We start from the raw sequence: 20257 nt of genomic DNA, 5'->3' as shown, positions 1-20257 counted from the left end.
TAGATGATTAGAATTGCACAGACCTTTCTACTCTAAACAGGTACGGAAAAAATAAACAAACAAACCCAACAACAAAAACCGGGTGTAAACAAAAAGCTAGTGAACGCCTTCCACCCCAAATACTGCAGGTGTGCATTTCTCAGCTCCTTATCTCAGGTCACCGCCCCCAGTCCCTATCCTTCCTAGACACACAATTAACAATAATAATGGGGAGGTGTGGACTGGACTCTAGCAAGTTAAAGCAGTTAGGTCCAGGCCCGGGGTGTGGCACTGGAATGAGACAGAGAGTCCAAAGCCCTCATTCCTGGGGGGGCAAAAACTAATCTCTAAAGTCTGATGGGAGGACAGGTAAGGGCTGCCTGCCCAGCTAGCTCCTTCCTCCCGAGGGCTGGACAGAACCAGCCTCGGGTTAGGAGTAGGCGGGGAGAGAGCGCACAGGTGGAGACTGGGGGGAGCTTAAAAAAAAAAAAAGATGGGGGGACGGGGGGAAAAGGAGGAAGAAGAAGAATAGCAGCAGAAGGCAGGGACACAACCCACCTCTGCCCAGGACCTCGCCCTCACGTCACCTTGTACTGACCTAGCGCAGCTGCGGAAGGGCTGGAAAGGGGGATGGAGCAAAGGGGGAGGGGGAGGAGAGAGGCAGGGCTCCGGCTCAGGCGGGAGTTGGAAGGAGGGAACCGAGGCGATTTGTGTGTCGGGCTCTGATTCGCCGAGAGATTCACGCAAGAAGGAGTGGGAGGGAGGAAGCGACAGAGGCGCAGGCGCACGCGGTGACGTGTGGAAGGGGGTGCGGCCAACGCCGGGCGGGCAGCAGCAGTGTCTTCAGGCGCGCGTGGAGGACGGACGTGTCTTCTCGGCCGGCTCGGGGTAGCGGCAGTATCAACATCGGCGGCGGCAGTAGCAGCAGCGGCTCCTTGTCCTCCTTTTCTTCTTCCTCTTCCTTCCTAGGGCGAGCAAGAACGATCCAGCCCGTGCGGATCCCCTTCCCCATCTATCTTTCCCTTCGGCCGATCCAGCCCTCCCTCTCCGATCTTTCTCTCCGTCGCCTCGAGGCGCTTTCCGTTGGGACCGCTCCCCACTCGCTTCCTCCTGATCCCCCCGAAGCTCCAGCGATGAATTTTTTCGTCCTTTCTCAGAGGAACCAGGTAGCGTCCGCGGGCAGGGTGGGGTAGAGAGCGGGAGAAGGGAGCTCGCGGGGCCGGCCAGGCACCGGGGTGGGAGAGGGGATGGCCAAAGGGATGCGGAGCGCGGCCCGGCCCCGCCTGCCTCGCGTGTGCCGGGAGGAGGTCGAGTATCGGCGATCGGTAACCCCGACGCCGGCGTTGGCCGGACCGGGAGAGTCCGGGTCCCGCGCGCTCTTGATGGGGCTGCCCATGTAGCCAGAAGCGAGGAGGGGGCGGGACACATGTGTTGTCTGTCTTCTCCGAGAAGAGGGAGGTTTGTAGAGGAAGGGCTGGAAGGACTGGGAGGCCACTGCCTCCCACCGCCTCATTTACGGATCGGGAAACGGAGGCATGGCGCGGTGATTCGGGGGCCCCTCGGAGCTGTCACCTGAAGGAGGAGGAGGGGCAGCTCCTTCGGCCGCCGTTGCCCGCCCCTTCGCCCCCCCCTCTGGGGGAACGAGGCGCGGGAACCTCGACCCCTGTCCCCGCGGTCAAGAGCGGGACCTCCTGTGCCCATTTTACCCCCAGCGGGGCCTGGGGTCGATGAGGACGCGCCCGGGGCCCGCGGGATGTGGGCGAGCTACCGGCCCCAGGCCCGGTTCGGAAGGCGGGGAGCCGCCGGCCCCGGGGCTCCTTTGTTCCCACTCCACGTTGCCCGCTCCTCTTGCCAAGCTGAGGGGAAGAGGGGGCGGGAGGAGGCAGCCATCGGCTGCCCTGACGTGTCGGGGCTGATTGATTGGGAGGCCGTCCAATCGCCAGTCGGGGGTGTGCCTGCGGCGGGGTGCCGAGCCTCCCGGCGCTGGGGTGCTGGGGCTGCGAAACCCGGCGGAGGAAGCGCCGCGCTGGGGGCCGAAGAACTTCTTACGTCGGGAGGGTTCGGTTTGGCTGCCCCACCCCCACCCCAACCCCCCTGGCACCCCGCTGGTCAGGAGGTGCGAGATGATCCCAGCCCCCGAGGATCTTAGGAAGCCATCCTACTCGGAGGGACACTTAATAAAACCCTCACGTTTTTTACACGTGGTAGAGGAAGGTTAATTTCGGAAGGGAATAGTATACTTTTTAAGTGTTCCTCGATTTATTTCTTATAGACCATCTAAAAGTAGTGGATAGAAGTAAATGGCAATTAACAGCCTTCAAAGGGTTTTCATTGAAATTTTCGTTGTTTCCTAATTTGTGATTTACAGTACATAATAGTGAAATAGGACCAGAACTAACTGGCTGCACTTTCTAAGTGTGTGGTTGCTCTTCTTAGTTAATGATTCATAACAGGAAATCCCAGAAGTTCTTTTATCTGTAGAACAAGTACAACATGGACCCTGCTGCAAGTCCCATTTTATTGAACTAGTCCTTTTCCTATAGCTCCTGGGAATGGGGAGATACTCGTAATTTAATTACTGTCTTACTTGGGCCTTGTGTCTTTATTATCGTTAGATGTAAATATTGGTAATTTGGGGGTAGTGAAAATTGTGCTTGTGAGTAATTTATGTTACCTACTGGAAGATCTATCCCAGATGGTAATACTTTGGTCACTATAGGTAAACTGGATATGAGCCAGTGACAGGGGAAGAGCCCTCTAGCTGTTCTGTTCTCCATGTTGTGACAAATTTTAATAGCTTTATTTTTATAGATTCACTTTACTAGGTTTGTCAGTAGAGAACAGCCTATATTTTTAGTTTGAATTTTTAAGATTATTGCTTATAATCAGCGAGTGTATTTGGTGGAGTCCTTGGCTTGATAAGGTATCTTTGTGGACTTTTTTCTTGCTAATTTGAGGCTTTGAACGTGACTTCAAATATTTTATAAAACTAAATTGTTCCAGCAAGTGTAAGGTGCTTTAAAAATAATTTGTCAAGGATTATTGATTTGCTTTTAGTAGATGCAATGATTATTTCTCTCAATTGGCATATATAATTTGACTTATTCAGAGTTGTTTTCTCTCATCTAAGAGGTAATTATTGACCAAACTGAAGGTTCTCTCTCATACTGATTTCTTGTCATTTGGGCAGCATGGTATTAGTAGCGTTAAGTTCTTCTTTTGGAAGTAGGTTTCTTGCCCCTATCAGAACAGTGATGAATTTGTCCGTTGTTAAGAATTTCATTGGCGGTTTCATAGTTGTTGAATGGCATTAGGTTGGAGGAAAAAGATAGTAAAAATGATGGCCTTTGATTTTTAGAGCTATTGGTATGAACTGTTACCTGAAAGAGGGTGAAACAGACACTTTTGACTTTCTGTGGCATATAAAAGAATTAAGTACCTTCCTCGGTTTTTTTCTCTAGATGATTTTACCTTTATGTGGGAGTTAATTTCCTTCAAGGATATTCTTATGTAATGTTGGTGATGTGCTTTTTTTTTTTTTTTAGCGGAGAAAGTCACTAGTTTTAATCTAGGTCTTTTGAGGGTGCTCCATGGGGAAAGAAAGGCTGTGGGGAAACCTGAAGTCAGGGTACAATTTACTTTGTAAATTGAGAGGTGAGCTGCTGTTCTTACCAAGTTTTAGATGTTTAAACAATTTGAGAGCCTTGTTGCTTGCTGATTAGTTCCGTGGCCGCTCTCTAATAATTAATTCTCCAAAGAAAAGCAGTGATTAATTGCTCTGACCACCACCTGAGGGAATACCCAATAGATATGACTGAATCAGTTTGTTTTGACTACCCTTCTCAGATCCTTGTTGCTTTCTCACTGTACCCTGTATGTAATGTGTACTTATCATAGGACACATTTTTCCTCAATCCCTTTTTTCTGTTTTCTGGCCCCCTTCGCATCTTTGTCCATAATCTCATTTTTTTTTTAAGCTCCTTTAGAGTAAAGTAAATGGCACAGCCAAAGAAAAATACTATGTATGTGGAGTCTTGAATGTTTATCAGTGACCTTGGTTAGAACATGTTTCTTATTCTGGTTTCCATTTTTCCTATTTACTGATGGTTATAACAGTTTATCCATTCTTTCCATTGAGCTTTATTAGTTTGGTTACATTCACTTCCATTTCAATTAAAGTTGGGTATTCTGGAATATGTGTGTTTGAACTGTCAGAAAAGGGTCAATTTGAGGTCTATTGCAACCCTCCAACTATGGAGAAAATTTTTTATTGAAAAGTAAGTAGAACTTGAAAAAGATAATAACTCCACATACACTGGGGCAAATTAATCTACTCTTGAATTTAGGAATTTGCGTTTCAGTTCATATCCTAGACTATGATAAGTACACATTACATACAGGGTAAAGGAATGAATTCTAAACCTGTGGCTTCTAAATAGAACTGTCTCTATTGCACAAACTGAAGACTCTATGCTCATTATGATGTTTGTGGATCATGGAGGAATCTATTACCATATAATAGGACTTAGAAAAGGGATGTTGATTCAGATACAGGATATCTAAGGCAATATATAGTTAAGATGTGTAAAATAAAAAATTTAAATTTACAAAGGGCTGAAATTTGTTTTTATGTTAATGTCATAATGTATAAATTAAATCAGGACAAAGTACCTAATTTTCTTATGGAGGACAAAAATGAGATAAAAGCATATAAAGCTTTTTATAGGTCTTAATTAAAACTTATTTAATTGTCAGTTATTATATTGTATGTGGGTTCTTGTTACAAAATCATTGAAACTTTAAAAGAATGTTTTACTCATAACATGGCTACATATTCATAGCCAGAGTTTTATTCGGTTACATGTGATACTCTGAAATGGTTTGTGGCCTAGCATGGCAAGTTGATTCTGCAGGCACATAGTGGATAGCAAAAACCTTGTAGTAAGAAGACAGTTAATGGTTGCATCTGAATGGCTTCGAAGTATCAAATCATATTTCTGGATATGATTACCTTTGCTTTAAGTAATAGGTTTTCACAGTGAAAAAATATGGGCCATGTGGATCTGCTCTAAAAAATGCTTCATAGAGCCATGTTAAAATTTGATTGTCTTATTCTGGGTTCCTGTATAAGTCTATAAAAACTTTGATCATAGCCTAAAAATTGAGATAGTTGGTGTGTGTATTCCTAACTTGAACCTAGTCATTTAGTTTTGTCTTGTATTTGTTATGAGGAACTCATTTATAGGGTTTCAGCAAAGTCTGTCACAGTTCAGAATGCTTAGAATTTTAGAGGTAGACCCAGAATTTCCCCACATGTGAAGTTTCTGAACAAGGCTAATTTTTAAGATTTTTAAGACATGTCACTAAAATGAATTTTTACATAACCTAAAATTTTTAGTCTATGTATAGACATTGCTATTGTGGAAAAACAAACAATTAAATTTGTTGAAACAGGAATAAACTCTGTAGCTAAAATGAAACGTAGCACCTATTACTTGACACAGACCTAAAGTAAACTTAACATTCATTTAGTTAAATTTTTTTGCAGTTATTCGTCTTAATAGCTTTGTTTGATGGATGGCAACTGGTAATAAAATTCATAGCATTTATTTCTAATATGTTATATACTTAAGATTATTTTGTGGTTCATTTAATTAAACTAGAATAATGGCAAATTGAGAGCTCTGGGTTTATCAAAACCTACTGAAGTAGTTTGTAGGACTAGTTCATGTGATTGACAGGTAAATCTGAACTCCCAAATAAAATCTTTATGGAGAAATTGTAATTTTATAATGTGTGATATATCTCGCATCTGTGTAGAAAGATATGTCTGGAATTCTGAGAAAATTATAAGAAATAACCATTATGTTACATTATCAAAATACTACCTATTCATATACTCAGACTTGGATGTAGATTGATCCCTGGTTAAAAGCATTAATCAATACCTGGACATTCTCCAGCTACCACTGAATAACTGGATAACTTAGTACAAATAACCTTACCCATTAAGAAGGTCCTGCTGCCCTCAAATCTGCTTTTCTGTAACTTATAGGCTTTGTTCCTAGTTTTTTTCTATGGAGCCAAGCATAATAAATCTAACTCTTCATTGTGATGCTCTGATGTCTTCCTTAAGTCTTTTTTTTTGGGGGGGGGGGGTAATGAGGGTTAAGTGATATGCCCAGGGTCACACAGCTAGTGTCAAGTGTCTGAGGCCAGATTTGAACTTGAATAGTGCATCATATACAGTCCTTTAACTATTTTTATATTGTCTGCTGGTGGCACATTAGAAGGCTTTAGAATTTCATATCTTTCTGGACATCCCAGAGGATGTCTGCACTCTACTTTAAATATTGTTCCTCCTCAGAATTCAGAGTAAGCTTCAAAAAAGAAAAAAAAAAGTCTAGTGTCTGAGGGGGTGGCAGAAAGCCACACTAATACAGTCATTGGAGTTGTGAATTTATCTATCCATTCTGGAAATCACTTTGGAATTATGCTCTGACATGTCTAAAATAGCCATATGTTTTAACTCAGAGATCCTACTGCCAGACATGGGAGATTAAAGACAAAAAGAGAAGTCCTATAGACACCAACAGTCATAGCAGCATTTTTTGAGGTAGCAAAGAAGAGAAACAAAGTAGATAGTTATTGATTGGGATAAGATGGGATGTGGATTTGTAATATTTAACAAAACATAGATAATGTTACATTTTAAAACTTAAGTCATGCAGCTCATAGAGGTTTTTATGTATAGTTTAGTGGGAGTTTGACACCACTGGCCCAGGGGGTTAAGTGACTTGCACAAGGTTATAGCTTGTATTAGAGGCAGACTATGAACCCTGGTTTTCCTAGCTTTGAGTCCTGCTCTATATCACATGTTGATTGGAGAATAGCTAAACAAATTGTGGTGTAAGAATATATTGCAATAATCCTATGAAGAATTCAGAGAAGCATAGGAAGATTTATATGAACATGAAGTAAGCAGCTCCAGAAAAACACTATATAAAATAAATGCAACAATGTAAATTTTTAAAACAATAAGAGGGAACAGAAAACTATATACAAAAGACCAAGGCTGACCACAGAGAAGAGAAACCCTTGAAAGGGTTGGAAGAAAGACTATGGATACAGATACACTGATCTATAAGCTGTTAGAGTAAATTGGTGATAATAAGTTGGTTAGTTTTGGAAAGAAAAAACTGCTTTTGTAACAAGAGGTGACTGGCTGTGTGTGTGTGTGTGTGTGAATATAATCAGAAATTAATTGTTTTTAAAGTGTGTCCGTAGACACATTCCAATTCTTAGAAGGAAGAAAAATACTGGAATGAGCATATTCACAATATTAATATTTATTTGGTTTGTAGAATTTCCCAAACTCAAGAATTACTGAATCTTGAAATAAGATTATCACTTATGGAGCAAAGAATAGAACCAGGTATGGGAGTCAAAAAGGGAATTCAAGTCAGTTAATATTTGAGTTTGAGACATTGTACATGCAATCTTGCACTTCATACTGTCAGTTAAAAAAAAAATGTTGCTAACATTTTTAGATTGTAAGCTTCTGGCAAACAAGACCTTAATTTGTCTAAGAAAAAATTGTCTCTCTTACAGATTATGATGCATGATTATCACAGAAGAAATTCATGTCTATAGCTTTTAAGGACTTGATTACATCATTTTCAAGCCTGATAGTTTTGGAATCACCATTGCAGCTTTAAAACACATCTGCCTTCATTCAGCACCCCTGTCTTACAAGAAGATACAAAAGTGTGTGTTGCATTTTCACACTCCAATTCCCCTCGATTATTTACAAATCTTCTGGCATAAATTCTCACAAATATATTAATAGGTGAGTGAAAGACAACATTAGGAATGTGAATTCTTTGGCATTATTTAAGTTAACCCATATATATATGCTAGTATTTTAATTTCCGTGATTAAAAGATGAAAATCTATTTTGATGTTTGTTTTGATGATACATTTTATTTTGTTTCTATAAGCAGAATTTTAGCATTCATTTGTTTTTAAAAGCAGGGAAATAAAATAAAGTATAAACCTTTGATAAGTCAGTTTTTACTTGTATAAAGTAGAGATGATTGTAGAATAGACAGAATTTGAAATTTTAATTTAGCTTCTAGAGGTTATAGTTCTAGAGATTCATTGAATTGTTAAAAATACGTTGCAATTGATGACTAGAAAATAATTTTTTAAATAGGCAATATATATGAAAATGATCATTCATTGGTATTTTTTTTCAATTGCATTGTTTCAAAGTTTTGAGCTAAAAGGAACTTATGTGTCTAGGTCATAGCCCTTCATTTGACAGTGAGGAAATTTGAGCCCCAGAGTGAGGAGCAAATATCTTTCTCAAGATAATAAAGTTAAAAGTGGCAGGGCCTCTGGGTTTATGACCAGATAATTTTTCTGTGTAATTTTAACTTGAAGTGAATCTGTACCTTACCCATGTAATTATGGGGAGAGGAGGAAAGAATTAGAGAAGGGGTCTAGTCTATATTAGATAATTCTTTTCCATTGAAAGTTGGGATAACACAGTACAAGAGTTCAGTTTCCTCCTTCAAGAATGGATTTTTAACAGAGATGGAAACCTGAAAGTGGTCCTGATATCTAATCACTCCATTTGGCATCCCTTTGGATAGGTGGATTTGGGACATTTTAGTGACCATGTTTTTGCAGTATTGTTTGTGTAGAATATACTTTTACATGTAATGTGCATGGTAAGTTAAAGATATCCCACTTGCTTGGAATAGGATTTATAATTAGATATTACTCTACTACTTAATAAAATTGTTCATTTTTAAATGGTTATTTTCTAAGAAAAAATAACAGCTATTTTCTTTCTCTCAGCCAAACATACATTTAAAAATGATTCCCAATGGATATTTAATGTTTGAAGATGAAAATTTCATTGAGTCTTCAGTTGCCAAATTAAATGCTTTGCGAAAAAGTGGCCAGTTCTGTGATGTTCGACTTCAGGTACTTAAAATTTGATTACTGGGGTGTTGGTGGCATTATAAGCTACAGTGGGCTAAGCCAGTCTGGTATATACACTTAACTGGGGGCTCCCTATATTAATGCCATTTAACAGGAGACTATTAGGTTGCCTAAACAGGGATACATATGTCCTCTCCAAAGGCTATAAGGAAATCAGGTCCCTATAATTCTAGCCTTGGCAATATGGGGAGATCAGGTTTTTTTAAAAAATGAATGGGGGGGGAGGGCAACTAGGTGGCACAGTGTATAAAGCACCATCCCTGGATTCAGGAGAACTGGAGTTCAAATCCGGCCTCAGACACTTGATACTTATTAGCTGTGTGACCCTGGGCAAGTCACTTAATCCTCATTGCCCTAAGAAGGAAGATGGATGGATGGATAGATAGGATGGACTTAAACTTTTTATTGCTGAATCACAAAGATTCCTGGATTTAAGGATTATGTTTTCCGTAAAAGGCATTTATTTACAAAGTCTACTTTGAGAACACATAACTTAGGGGGGGGAACTAAGAGAACTGAATATTATGTAATAGTTTGCTGGTAGGATGTTGTGTAATATATTTCTGATTGTAATTCTTTATAATCTAAGGTCTGTGGGCACGAGATGTTGGCACACAGAGCTGTGTTGGCTTGCTGCAGTCCCTACTTATTTGAAATCTTCAATAGTGATAGTGATCCTCATGGAGTTTCTCACGTTAAATTTGATGATCTCAATCCAGAAGCAGTTGAAGTCTTGTTGAATTATGCCTACACTGCTCAGTAAGTATTTTCTATCAAATAAAAATGAGGTTCTGTATCAGAATTCTAAAACTCCTAATTTAAAATAATTTCATTAAGTGTCTTAGAAACCTTGATATTGGCATACTACAATGGGCATTTTGATTTTTTTTTAATAGATTGAAAGCTGATAAGGAGTTAGTAAAAGATGTTTATTCTGCAGCTAAGAAGCTAAAGATGGACAGAGTAAAGCAGGTACAGTCTTATTTATGTAACCAGAATGCAATGTGGTTCCTGTTTTAGTCATGTGCATAGCTTTGAACACTTACTGTCATGGAGCAAATGAAAATTTTCACAAGTAGAGGAAATATGCATGTAGTTACTTGGCAGAGATAATTGCTTCATGGAAATTAAAATAAATTTGGGGCTTCCTTTGTTGTCTGGGGGCAGTGGTAAAACCAAAAGGCTTATACTTAATAGACTGGGTTCCAGCTCCTATGGCTCCCATTTCAGGGGCCCTTCTAATTTATGACAAAATGACTTTAATACATTCCCCGGTTCCTTCATACACCAACAATATATGCTGCAACCTCTGCTCTCTGGAGCTTTTATTGTTCCTCCCAAGATTTACTATTGAAAATGGTACCTTGGGGCAGCTAGGTGGTGCAGTGGATAGAGCACCAGCCCTGGATTCAGGAAGACCTGAGTTCAAATCCGGCCTCAGACACTTAACACTTACCAGCATTGTGACCCTGGGCAAGTCACTTAACCCCAATTGCCTCACCAAAAAAAAAAAAAAAAGAATGGTATCTTACAAATTCACAGAGAAGTTGTGAAGTATTCCTATATTTGCATATATTTTTTTTTTCCAAAGGTTTGTGGTGACTATTTGCTATCCAGGATGGATGTTTCAAGCTGTATCTCTTACCGGAATTTTGCAAGTTGCATGGGAGACTCACGTTTGTTGAATAAGGTTGATGTTTATATCCAGGAGCATCTGTTACAAATTTCAGAAGAAGAGGAATTTCTTAAACTCCCACGGCTAAAAGTAAGAAGGAAACCAAAAATTTTTTTGACTGCTTCATTTTTTAAAAAGTTTTGTGCCTTTATGTCATTTCCAGATATGGCCTTTCCCCTTAGAAACAAAGAAAGCCAAACAAAACAGTAGAGCATTGGTGTTTTAAGTGTTTATGACCTCCCCCAATGAAAGGAGGGTGGTATGTTTTCTCAGTCTGTCAGGTAGCCAAGATTATCAATGACTAGTGTCTCTGAAGTTCCAATATTGGGGTTTTTTTTTTAATTATAATTTTTTTAGCAATGTATCTTCCCTATCCTGTATGCTAAAGAAGTGATACCAACGGTGTATTTCAAAGAATATTGTAAAAATCATTCAGTGAAGTGGTTGTATCTTAACATCTGACTATTATTTTTTCTGTTTCTACTTCAATTTTGTCTGTCTTTTAAAATGAGTGCAGTTTTTAATTGAATAGAGCAGATATCTTTATTTACGTAGAATAAACATGAAAAGTCAAAATCTTAAAGACTGGAAGCAAAGCATATTTTAATGTTTTTGTTTTTTTTTCTTCTGGAACTCTAGTTGGAGGTCATGCTTGAAGACAATGTCTGCCTGCCTAGCAATGGCAAATTATATACAAAGGTAATCAACTGGGTGCAGCGTAGCATCTGGGAGAATGGAGACAGTCTGGAAGAGCTGATGGAAGAGGTTAGTTTTTAAGTAAATGGGATTAAACAATTCTTTAAAGTTAAGTTGCTTTGACATGAAGGATTCCCTTTCATTTTCATTTTATAACCATGACCCTAAAGAATTTAAATTTTGCTATAGGTACCCCTAAGCTGAGAAACAGGGGGGGTGTCCAGGTGAGCTGAATGAACTGTTCAGTCTGGTCTTCTGCTTTCTTTTTTTTTTTTCTTTGCTCATTATGTGCTGATAACTTTCTTTAAAGTAGCATGTAATTTGCTTTAGAAATGGGGAGGTGGTCCTGAAATTTTCTGTAGATTCTTAATGTTTCTTTCACAGGTTTTTGCTTTAAATATGAAAAGTAGGTAAAAGCTTCTAATGGTTGTTCCTCCCCATTGATTTATCTCCCTATAGGTTTATTAACAAAACTAGGATACCCAAGACTGAAGAAACATGAAGAAACCTCAAGTGTATTGACACGTACAGAAGCAGCAGTCCTGCCCCAGTTCTCCTAAGAAAAATCCGCTGTGGGCAGAGAGCGATGATGATTTAATGGTGTTTACTCCTTTACAGGATTTCTTTTCTTTAAAGCTTTGTGTCTTTCATTGGTGTTATTCATGCATTCCTCTAAACTTCTCTTGGGCCATCTTTTCTTAAGACACCCCCAACTATCCCCTAAACAGACACACACACATAACAACCCCAAAAGCCTAAAATATTAATGAAGCAAACTTGGAAATTTTTTTTTCCTTAAGGGCACTCTACAATTAATTGCTCAATTGTAGCATTTCCACTGAAGCTAGATAATACGTTAAAGACATAAGCCTAAGAGACCTTTGAAAAAAAACACCATGTGTTATTATTTATGTTCTCAGTTGATCTTCTGCCTTGCCACTTGTTATTTGGCTGCCTTTAGTAATGTATTGCATGTTCACATTTTTTTTTTTCTGTTTTGGGGCTTGGGAACTGAATTTTTTTAAAGTTCGCTTTTGTTGGCATTTTTCATCCTGCCCAAGAGGAAAGTATTGTTTGTACATGGAAAAGAGCCTATTTTCAGGGGGTAGACCCTAGTATGTGATTGTGAATCTGTATATTATTCAAGAGCCTGTATATTGTACTTTTATGCTTTCTCTCTTAATGTTCTATCAGAAATGCTAATAATTATTAGGAGCCATGAAAAATGAAGATTTCTTTCAAGCAGAACAAGCCAAGGATTCTTAAGCCAGTATTGGAAGATTTTTTTTAAAAAAATTTTCTTTTTTTTCTTTTTTTTTCTTTTTTTTTTTTTTTACCACCATGACTTGTATTTTTCTTTTAATTTGTGATTTTGCCAGAGTGAGATATCAAGAGGCACACTCACTGGAGGTTCCCTTGTGGAGTCTTTGTATTCTACCTAATAGGAGAGTAGTTATGGAGACAAGAGCCACCACATGGGTATTCTGTTGCTGTTTTGCAGGTTCAAACGTTGTACTACTCAGCTGATCACAAGCTGCTTGATGGGAATCTACTAGATGGACAGGCTGAGGTGTTTGGCAGTGATGATGACCACATTCAGTTTGTGCAGGTACACATTGCAGAGTTGGAGGTAACTGCAGGTTAAAATTTGATAGTAAACTTTATAGCACACCTAAACATTTCTTTTGCTCTGGTAAAGAAAGTAGCTGAATTTGGGAGGGTGCGGGGCAATGAGGATTAAGTGCCTTGCCCAGGGTCACACAGCTAGTAAGTGTCAAGCGTCTGAGGCAGGATTTGAACTCAGGTTTTCTTGAATCCAGGGCCAGTGCTTTATCCACTGTGCCACCTAGCTGCCCCCAACCAAATTTTTTATGGTGTAATTCAGACAGTTGGTATTTGGCAGAGGATCTTGACATGTGTGGACATGGCACTGTGCTAGTTTATGCCTCTCACTTCCAGGTTGTAAGCCAATTTGGGGTCCCATTTGGATTTATCCTCCTAGAGTAAGATTTGCAAATAATGACAAAGGGCTTTTAAAATGAAGGAATTAAAGTATAGTGACTTGGTGAAAATTGGGTTTTTGTATTAGGATAAATTAGCATGTTATGAGTAGAGAAAGAATTCAGTAAGATTTGAGAATATAAAAAGAGGTGTCTCTTGATCCTTGTAAGTAGGTGATTGGCCGTGTGGACAGTTAGGACATTTTGATCATGTTTCTTAGTATGTCGTGTTTGGTCTTTTAAAGTGTGAGCTCATAATGGCATAGTTTGGAGGTGTCATGAATAGCAAATTATGACAGTGTGTTGTAAGTACCAGAACCTTAAAGAATAATGAAACTTCAATGTTTTTGCATATTTAGGAGTATACCGTCACTAAATCAATGAATACGGAGAAACTTGGTTAGTTCCAATGCGTTTCTTGCTTCACGTTGCTTAGTTCATTGCTTTCACTAATTATCCCCAGTCTCTGTTTATTTTTGTTGCCTTTTCTGAAAATAAAAACTTCAGTCAAAGTAATTGATCGAGTGTCCCAGATGCTTAACCTAAATAAAGGCCAGTTTGGGATGATTTAATTAATAGAGATGATGATGATGATGATAACAAGTGGTGAAGAAATGATTACACATTCATTTTTGGCTGTGCATAGTCATCGTCATTGAAAAGCCCATGAATTTGATCAGATCAAATGAGATTTTTCATTTATAGAAATTTGTCAGAATGTTAATTCTATTCTATGAGCATCATAAAAATTAAAATTAAGACTAGCTGAAGTAAAAATTATTACTGTAGTGATCCTTAAAGGAGCACTCGGGATTTGTAGCAATTCAGACTTCACATGCCCATAAATTGAGTCATGTTCTCAGTAATCATAATTCCTGACATGGTTTTCCTGATGTGATCAGACATGCAGGAGACTGTGTATAATGCTCAATAGTGTTTACATAACAGGTATGTAGCTGCTGGAAGATGGGCTTATTACTTACCTCCGACTGTATATGGCAGCAGTCATACTTGGGAATCAAGGATTTAGAACTAGAAGGAACTCATTTAAAAGATGAAAAATAAGGCCCAAAGATTCCTTGCCCAAGTTCACATAGGTACCAGTGTCAGAGCTGGGAGCTAAACCCCAAGTCCTGGCTAAAGTCTTTCCATTAAAAAATCTGTTAACTGTACCTGACATTTGCCTCAGAGGCACTGCACATATATGATAGGTTTCTTCCTCATTGAATGGAAACATTAATTAGGTCTTATAACATCTGTAAAATGTATTGTGAGTCAGTAATGTGTGCCAAATGTATCTAGTCCTTTTTGGAGATTTTCATGCATAAAACATAAAAAGTTGTCAGAATATTTTTTTATTTGAATTATTAAGAAGACTCATTTGTCACTAGTTCCTTAATTATTAAATTGGAGCCTTTTTTGGACTTGTCTTTAGATGTAACGGTTCTTTTATGAAGTGAACACTTAGGTGTGCAAATAAACTTGTCATTGTTTAGAAAGGGGGTTTGTTTTAAATTTAGGTGTGCTATAAATGACACACATAGGTAATGGATTTTGTAATCATGCGTTTCCCCTCATAATGGCTCAGGAACAGAGGCAGTTCAGTGTGTGGTCTTTGGCTAGGTTTCTGTAGCTCCCTTTTGATTTTGCAGAAAAAGCCACCACGTGAGAATGGCCACAAGCAGATAAGTAGCAGTTCAACTGGATGTGTCTCTTCTCCAAATGCTACGGTACAAAGTCCTAAGCATGAATGGAAAATCATTGCTTCAGAAAAGACTTCAAGTAAGTATATGAAAATTGATGGATTGCCCTATTGAGTAGTAGCACAATTTTGTGACTTGAAAGGGAGAAAATCCTTTTCCCTCCAAAATATTTTATATTTAAAAATATCTTAACATTACTTTAATAGTATGTACAAATACTGGCTTTCAAAACTGAAATTACAAGTAGATTTTTTTTTTAAGTGAGGCAATTAGGGTTAAGTGACTTGCCCAGGGTCACACAGCTAGTAAGTGATAAGTGTCTGAGGCCGGATTTGAACTCAGGTACTCCTGACTCCAGGGCCGGTGCTCTATCCACTGTGTCACCTAGCTGCCCCAGATTAATTTTTTAAATCAATTTTTAAAGGTTTTTTTTGTTGGCAAAATTTCTCCTGCCATCCTTCTTCCTCAGAAAGCCATCTTGCATTTTTTTTTCCCTAAAGAAGAATAAAAACAAGCAAAATTGACATACATCTAAAAAGTCTGTAAATCTATGTTCCACACAAGTAGACCTCCCCATCTTTCTGCAAAGGAATGGATTAGGGGGTGTTGTCTCACCTATTTGGGGGCCATGTTTGTTTAGATGGAGAGGTTTTAATGTCAGATTCTTGTGCTTGCAGATAATACTTACTTGTGTCTTGCTGTGCTGGATGGTGTATTCTGTGTAATTTTCCTTCATGGACGCAACAGTCCACAGAGTTCACCAACAAGTACTCCACGACTGATTAAAAGTTTAAGTTTTGAATTGCAACCAGATGGTCCAGTAGAAAAGCCCATGTCTCCCATGCACTATGCTCGATCTGGTCTAGGAACAGCTGAACTGAATGGCAAACTAATAGCTGCAGGTAAGTTACTTATACAGAAATATTTTATATTTAAAAGCCTAGAGAAGTTTATAAAAGATATTAGGGCTTGCTAGTGAAAGCGAAATCCCATTGTTGGTCACAGATTTTACTGCTTCCTCTTAATTTACTCTGGATATGCCCACTCTTGCTTGTGGAAGGAAACTATTGGTGAATGCTCTTGCCTTATGTCCAACAGTCACTAGTTGAGGCTCTGATTTAAAAAATAATCTGTCTGGTGTGGGAATATAAATGAGTAGCTTTCCCCCTTTATTTCACTCCAGGACTAAAAAGTAGACTTACTTAAGAAGTAAATCTATTTCTCAAAATTTTATTGCAGACATTTAGTTAAGGCAGAAATAAGTGCACTGTTACGTGTGTATAATCCAAGAAACATTTTAACAAATTCTGAGCTCAGAAATATAATCTCAAATTGTTTACTACTTTTATTATAAATCTTTTATCATCCTTTCAGGTGGCTACAACAGAGAGGAATGTCTTCGCACAGTTGAATGCTATGATCCACATACAGATCATTGGTCTTTCCTGGCTCCCATGAGAACACCAAGAGCCCGGTTTCAAATGGCAGTATTAATGGTAATTGAGTTGATCCAACAATATATGGAAAAGACCATTGTGGTCTTTTTCCTTGAGTTAGTTGAATTTTCAAACGGATGAGACTGAAATCATTTCCTTGTTATTTCCTAGGGTCAGCTCTATGTGGTAGGTGGTTCAAATGGCCACTCTGATGACCTGAGTTGTGGAGAGATGTATGATCCAAACATAGATGATTGGACTCAAGTTCCTGAATTGAGAACCAACCGTTGTAATGCAGGTACATTTTCTGTCCAAGTTTTGAAGGTTTGGGATAATTGAGAATTTTAAAATAGCATATAATTTTTTTTTCCTTCCTCTCCTAACAATTGGAATATAGGGGTCTGTGCTTTGAATGGAAAACTGTACATCCTTGGTGGATCTGATCCATATGGTCAGAAAGGACTGAAAAATTGTGATGTGTTTGATCCTGTAACAAAGTCATGGACCAGCTGTGCTCCCCTTAACATTCGTAAGTCAGTGGTATTCATATTTTAAGCAGATTTACTTGGGTTACTTTGAAATAAATCTCCAGGATAGTAAACGTATATATGTATGAGTTTGAGTAACTAATAACACTAGTTTAATTTGTCTTTATAGGAAGACACCAATCGGCAGTATGTGAGCTTAGTGGTTATTTATACATAATTGGAGGAGCTGAATCTTGGAATTGCTTAAACACAGTAGAGCGCTACAATCCAGAAAATAATACCTGGACATTGATTGCACCCATGAATGTGGCTAGACGTGGAGCTGGAGTAGCTGTTCATAACGGTGAGTATTCTTCCTTTCTACCAAGATGTCAGTGATCACAGGTAACAATGAAATTAGGGTTCCCATCAAAGAAGGAAAACTTTTTGCTGACTCTGACTACATGTTATAGGGGAGATAGCTTTTGTACATGAGTTGTATACTAGGACCCTTCCAACTCTCAGTGGTTTTATATATATAAATATGTGTGTGTTGTGTGTGTGTTGTGTGTGTGTGTGTGTGTGTGTGTTTAAACTTGGTACATCTTCAATTGATAACTTCCAAAAGTACCGTAGAGTCAAGTCAACTCAAATTTAGGAACAAAGGAATTCTCCAGAAATTCTGAAAAAAAAAAAATCTGTATTTAAAATATGTTAACCATAGTTCTTTTTGAAATAACTAACTTTCATTATGAAGAGGACAGATTTTTATTTTGTTTTTTAAAAAGTAATAAACATTTTTTATAGTTTTGGGTTCTAATTTTTATCCCTCATTCTCTCTCTACCCTCCCCTTTCCCTGAGGCGGTAAGCAATCAGATATAGGTTATACATGCATGATTAGGTAAAACATTACCATATTGGTAATTTTGTATAGGAAAACTTGAATAAAAGAAAAAAAATGAAAGAAAGTAAAAAATAGCATGCTTCAGTCTGTGTTCATTCCATCAATATTCTTTGAATAGTATGTTTCATCAATAGTCTCTGGGATTGCCTTGGATCATTGTATTGTTGAGAATAGTTAAGTCACAGTTCTTATCAAACAATATTCTTGTCACATGCACACAATGTTCTCTTGGTTCTGCTCACTTCACTATACATCAGTTCATACAGGTCTTTCCAGGCCTTTCTGAAATCATCTGAGGACATATTTTTAAAGAGCCATTTGATTGGCCTTTTGTTGTAGGAGAAATTTTCTTGTAAAAAGAATCTGGAATAACATTTAGTTGTTTCATAAGTGAATTTTGATTTTAAAATGGCATATGAACACATGAAGAGTAAAATGAGGAAAGAGAACAAAATAATTTCAGATGAGACCATAATACACTGATACTGTCAAGAGGCACAAATTGAGAAGTGATCTACCTTGATAGGAAATGAAAAAATTATATATGAATGAAATATATATATAATGGCATGATGTAAAGTAGGTGTGCAGAAAGGTAAACAACAGTGCTGGAAAAACTAATTTAAATGACTTGCCTTGTGAATGGGAATATTAAAGAACAGACATTTCAGCATCTTTTACAGAAATTGAGGATAAAAAAGGGATACCATCCTTTACAGAAACAAAGAAGCAAAAAGATAAAGCTAAATGGAGACTAGATTATAACATAATGGTTGAGTTTGTGAGAGTATAATTTATGGTGTGCATAATGCAGTTGAAGAAAATTTATATTCTGAATTTATGTATATGAATAGTGAGTCACGATTTTGAAGAGAAGATAGAAACTTCCTTACTACATTTAGAATTGTGTGTGTGTGTGTGTGTGTGTGTGTATGTCTATATGGAGAGTTTTTTAGTTTTATTAGTAGACTGTGAGTACATCAGATTTTGTTAACTCTTTAGATCGCAGGTCTGTTGTAGTTTTGTGTGTCACTCATGTATAAAGTTCTATACTTTAGAATGTCAAAGAACACACAATATAATCCAGAGGAAAGAAAATTTTATGAAGTTATGATGAAGGTTAATGTCGGAAGCATCCAGTAGTTGTCTGTGATCTTTCTAAGTCTAGCTGACTGACCTATAAATTAAACCTGTTATTCCTCCTTCAGTTTATGTAAATAATTTAACCTATTTTAGACTAAATGCCCTGTTTCCTCAGGAATTTTTGGTTCTTCTTTGGACTCAATCTCATTATCATCCCTTCTAAAATGCAGGGATTTAAACTGAAATAATTGCCTTACTAAACTTAAAGCAGTAATGCATATGAATTGCTAAGATTCTGGCATCCATTCAGATTTTTGTTCAAATACAGCAGTCCTTTGTGTTTGCTCCTATTGATAGTCTTATCATCATTTCTTTTTTAGGAAAGCTATTTGTTGGTGGAGGCTTTGATGGTTCTCATGCTATCAGTTGTGTAGAGATGTATGATCCCGCTAGAAATGAATGGAAGATGATGGGAAACATGACTTCACCAAGGAGCAACGCTGGCATTGTGGCTGTGGGGAACACCATTTATGCAGTGGGAGGATTTGATGGCAATGAATTCCTGAATACAGTGGAAGTCTATAACCCTGAGTCAAACGAATGGAGCCCCTATTCAAGGATTTTCCAATTTTAACAAATTTAAGGCCCTTTCCAAACTAACAGGCTTAGTGATGTAATTGTGTTTAGTAGAGGTACAGTTGTGAATAGGGTGGGGCTGGGGGTAGGGGAGGGTATATAGAAGTTGCTAACAGCAACACAAAGCTTTTGCATATTGCATACTATAATATGTGCTGTACATAATTTTTGTGTTTATTTGAAAAGAATGCCAACATGAAGGTTTGTTTTGTGTATTTTTAGAACTTTTTTTGGTTACTTTATCTTTCTGGAAGTTGACATTGTAAAAAAAATAAACTAAGAATTGATTGGGCATATCATTTCAAGAGTTTCCCTCTCCTCCACATTTGTTTTGCCAATTTGCACATGAAATGACTTTCTCCTTTGAATGTGTTTTATGGGGCAAGAGGGGGTAAGATATTGGGATGTCAGCAATTATTTTTTTTCAGGCCCCTTTTCAGTAACTGGAACAATCTTAACAAAAAAGTCTTTATTTAAATATATTACAATGGCTATTTTTTTTAATAAGAAAGCTGACATGCCTACCAAGATTTAATCTTTTATGATTGCCTTTTTATAAAAACTTTTTATATTCTCAGCAGAGTACTTTTATCTGTTGATGTGAAAAGTGGCAGATTCAAATTATTGAAGCAGAGGGAGAGTCTTAGAATGTGCTGAGAGGGAGG

At 38.1% G+C, this 20257-nt stretch overlaps 2 protein-coding genes across 2 annotated transcripts in view; one reads left to right on the top strand and one right to left on the bottom strand.

Moving 5' to 3' along the window:
• The first annotated feature begins 778 nt into the window (after positions 1–778).
• LOC122753328 (influenza virus NS1A binding protein) lies at positions 779–20135 on the top strand. Its single transcript, XM_044000694.1, has 15 exons — positions 779–1145; positions 7591–7828; positions 8845–8973; positions 9581–9750; positions 9888–9963; positions 10583–10756; positions 11306–11431; positions 12864–12971; positions 15015–15144; positions 15743–15967; positions 16440–16561; positions 16673–16799; positions 16899–17030; positions 17159–17332; positions 19337–20135. Exons 3-15 carry the CDS (start codon positions 8863–8865, stop codon positions 19588–19590), a joined length of 1929 nt encoding a protein of 642 aa, XP_043856629.1. The 5' UTR covers positions 779–1145; positions 7591–7828; positions 8845–8862; the 3' UTR covers positions 19591–20135.
• The window catches only part of SWT1 (SWT1 RNA endoribonuclease homolog), a 143266-nt gene continuing 140335 nt past the window's right edge, over positions 17327–20257 (bottom strand). The window contains exon 19 of the mRNA XM_044000693.1: positions 17327–17650. Within this exon, the coding sequence (XP_043856628.1) occupies positions 17623–17650 (28 nt within the window). The 3' untranslated portion in view covers positions 17327–17622. The remainder of the gene's footprint in view (positions 17651–20257) is intronic.

This window comes from Dromiciops gliroides, chromosome 4 (assembly GCF_019393635.1).
Source record: "Dromiciops gliroides isolate mDroGli1 chromosome 4, mDroGli1.pri, whole genome shotgun sequence".
NCBI lineage: Eukaryota > Metazoa > Chordata > Mammalia > Microbiotheria > Microbiotheriidae > Dromiciops > Dromiciops gliroides.
This window is presented reverse-complemented; position numbering and strand designations above follow the sequence as displayed.

What these genes read in the sequence shown, in the direction of transcription:
- LOC122753328 (XM_044000694.1), top strand. Translation starts at nt 8,863, where the DNA reads ATGATTCCCAATGGATATTTAATGTTTGAAGATGAAAATTTCATTGAG. An exon ending in AGATGGACAGAGTAAAGCAG is followed by an intron (nt 9,964 to 10,582) that starts GTACAGTCTTAT and finishes TTTTTTCCAAAG; the next exon opens with GTTTGTGGTGACTATTTGCT. An exon ending in CTGTGCTCCCCTTAACATTC is followed by an intron (nt 17,031 to 17,158) that starts GTAAGTCAGTGG and finishes TTGTCTTTATAG; the next exon opens with GAAGACACCAATCGGCAGTA.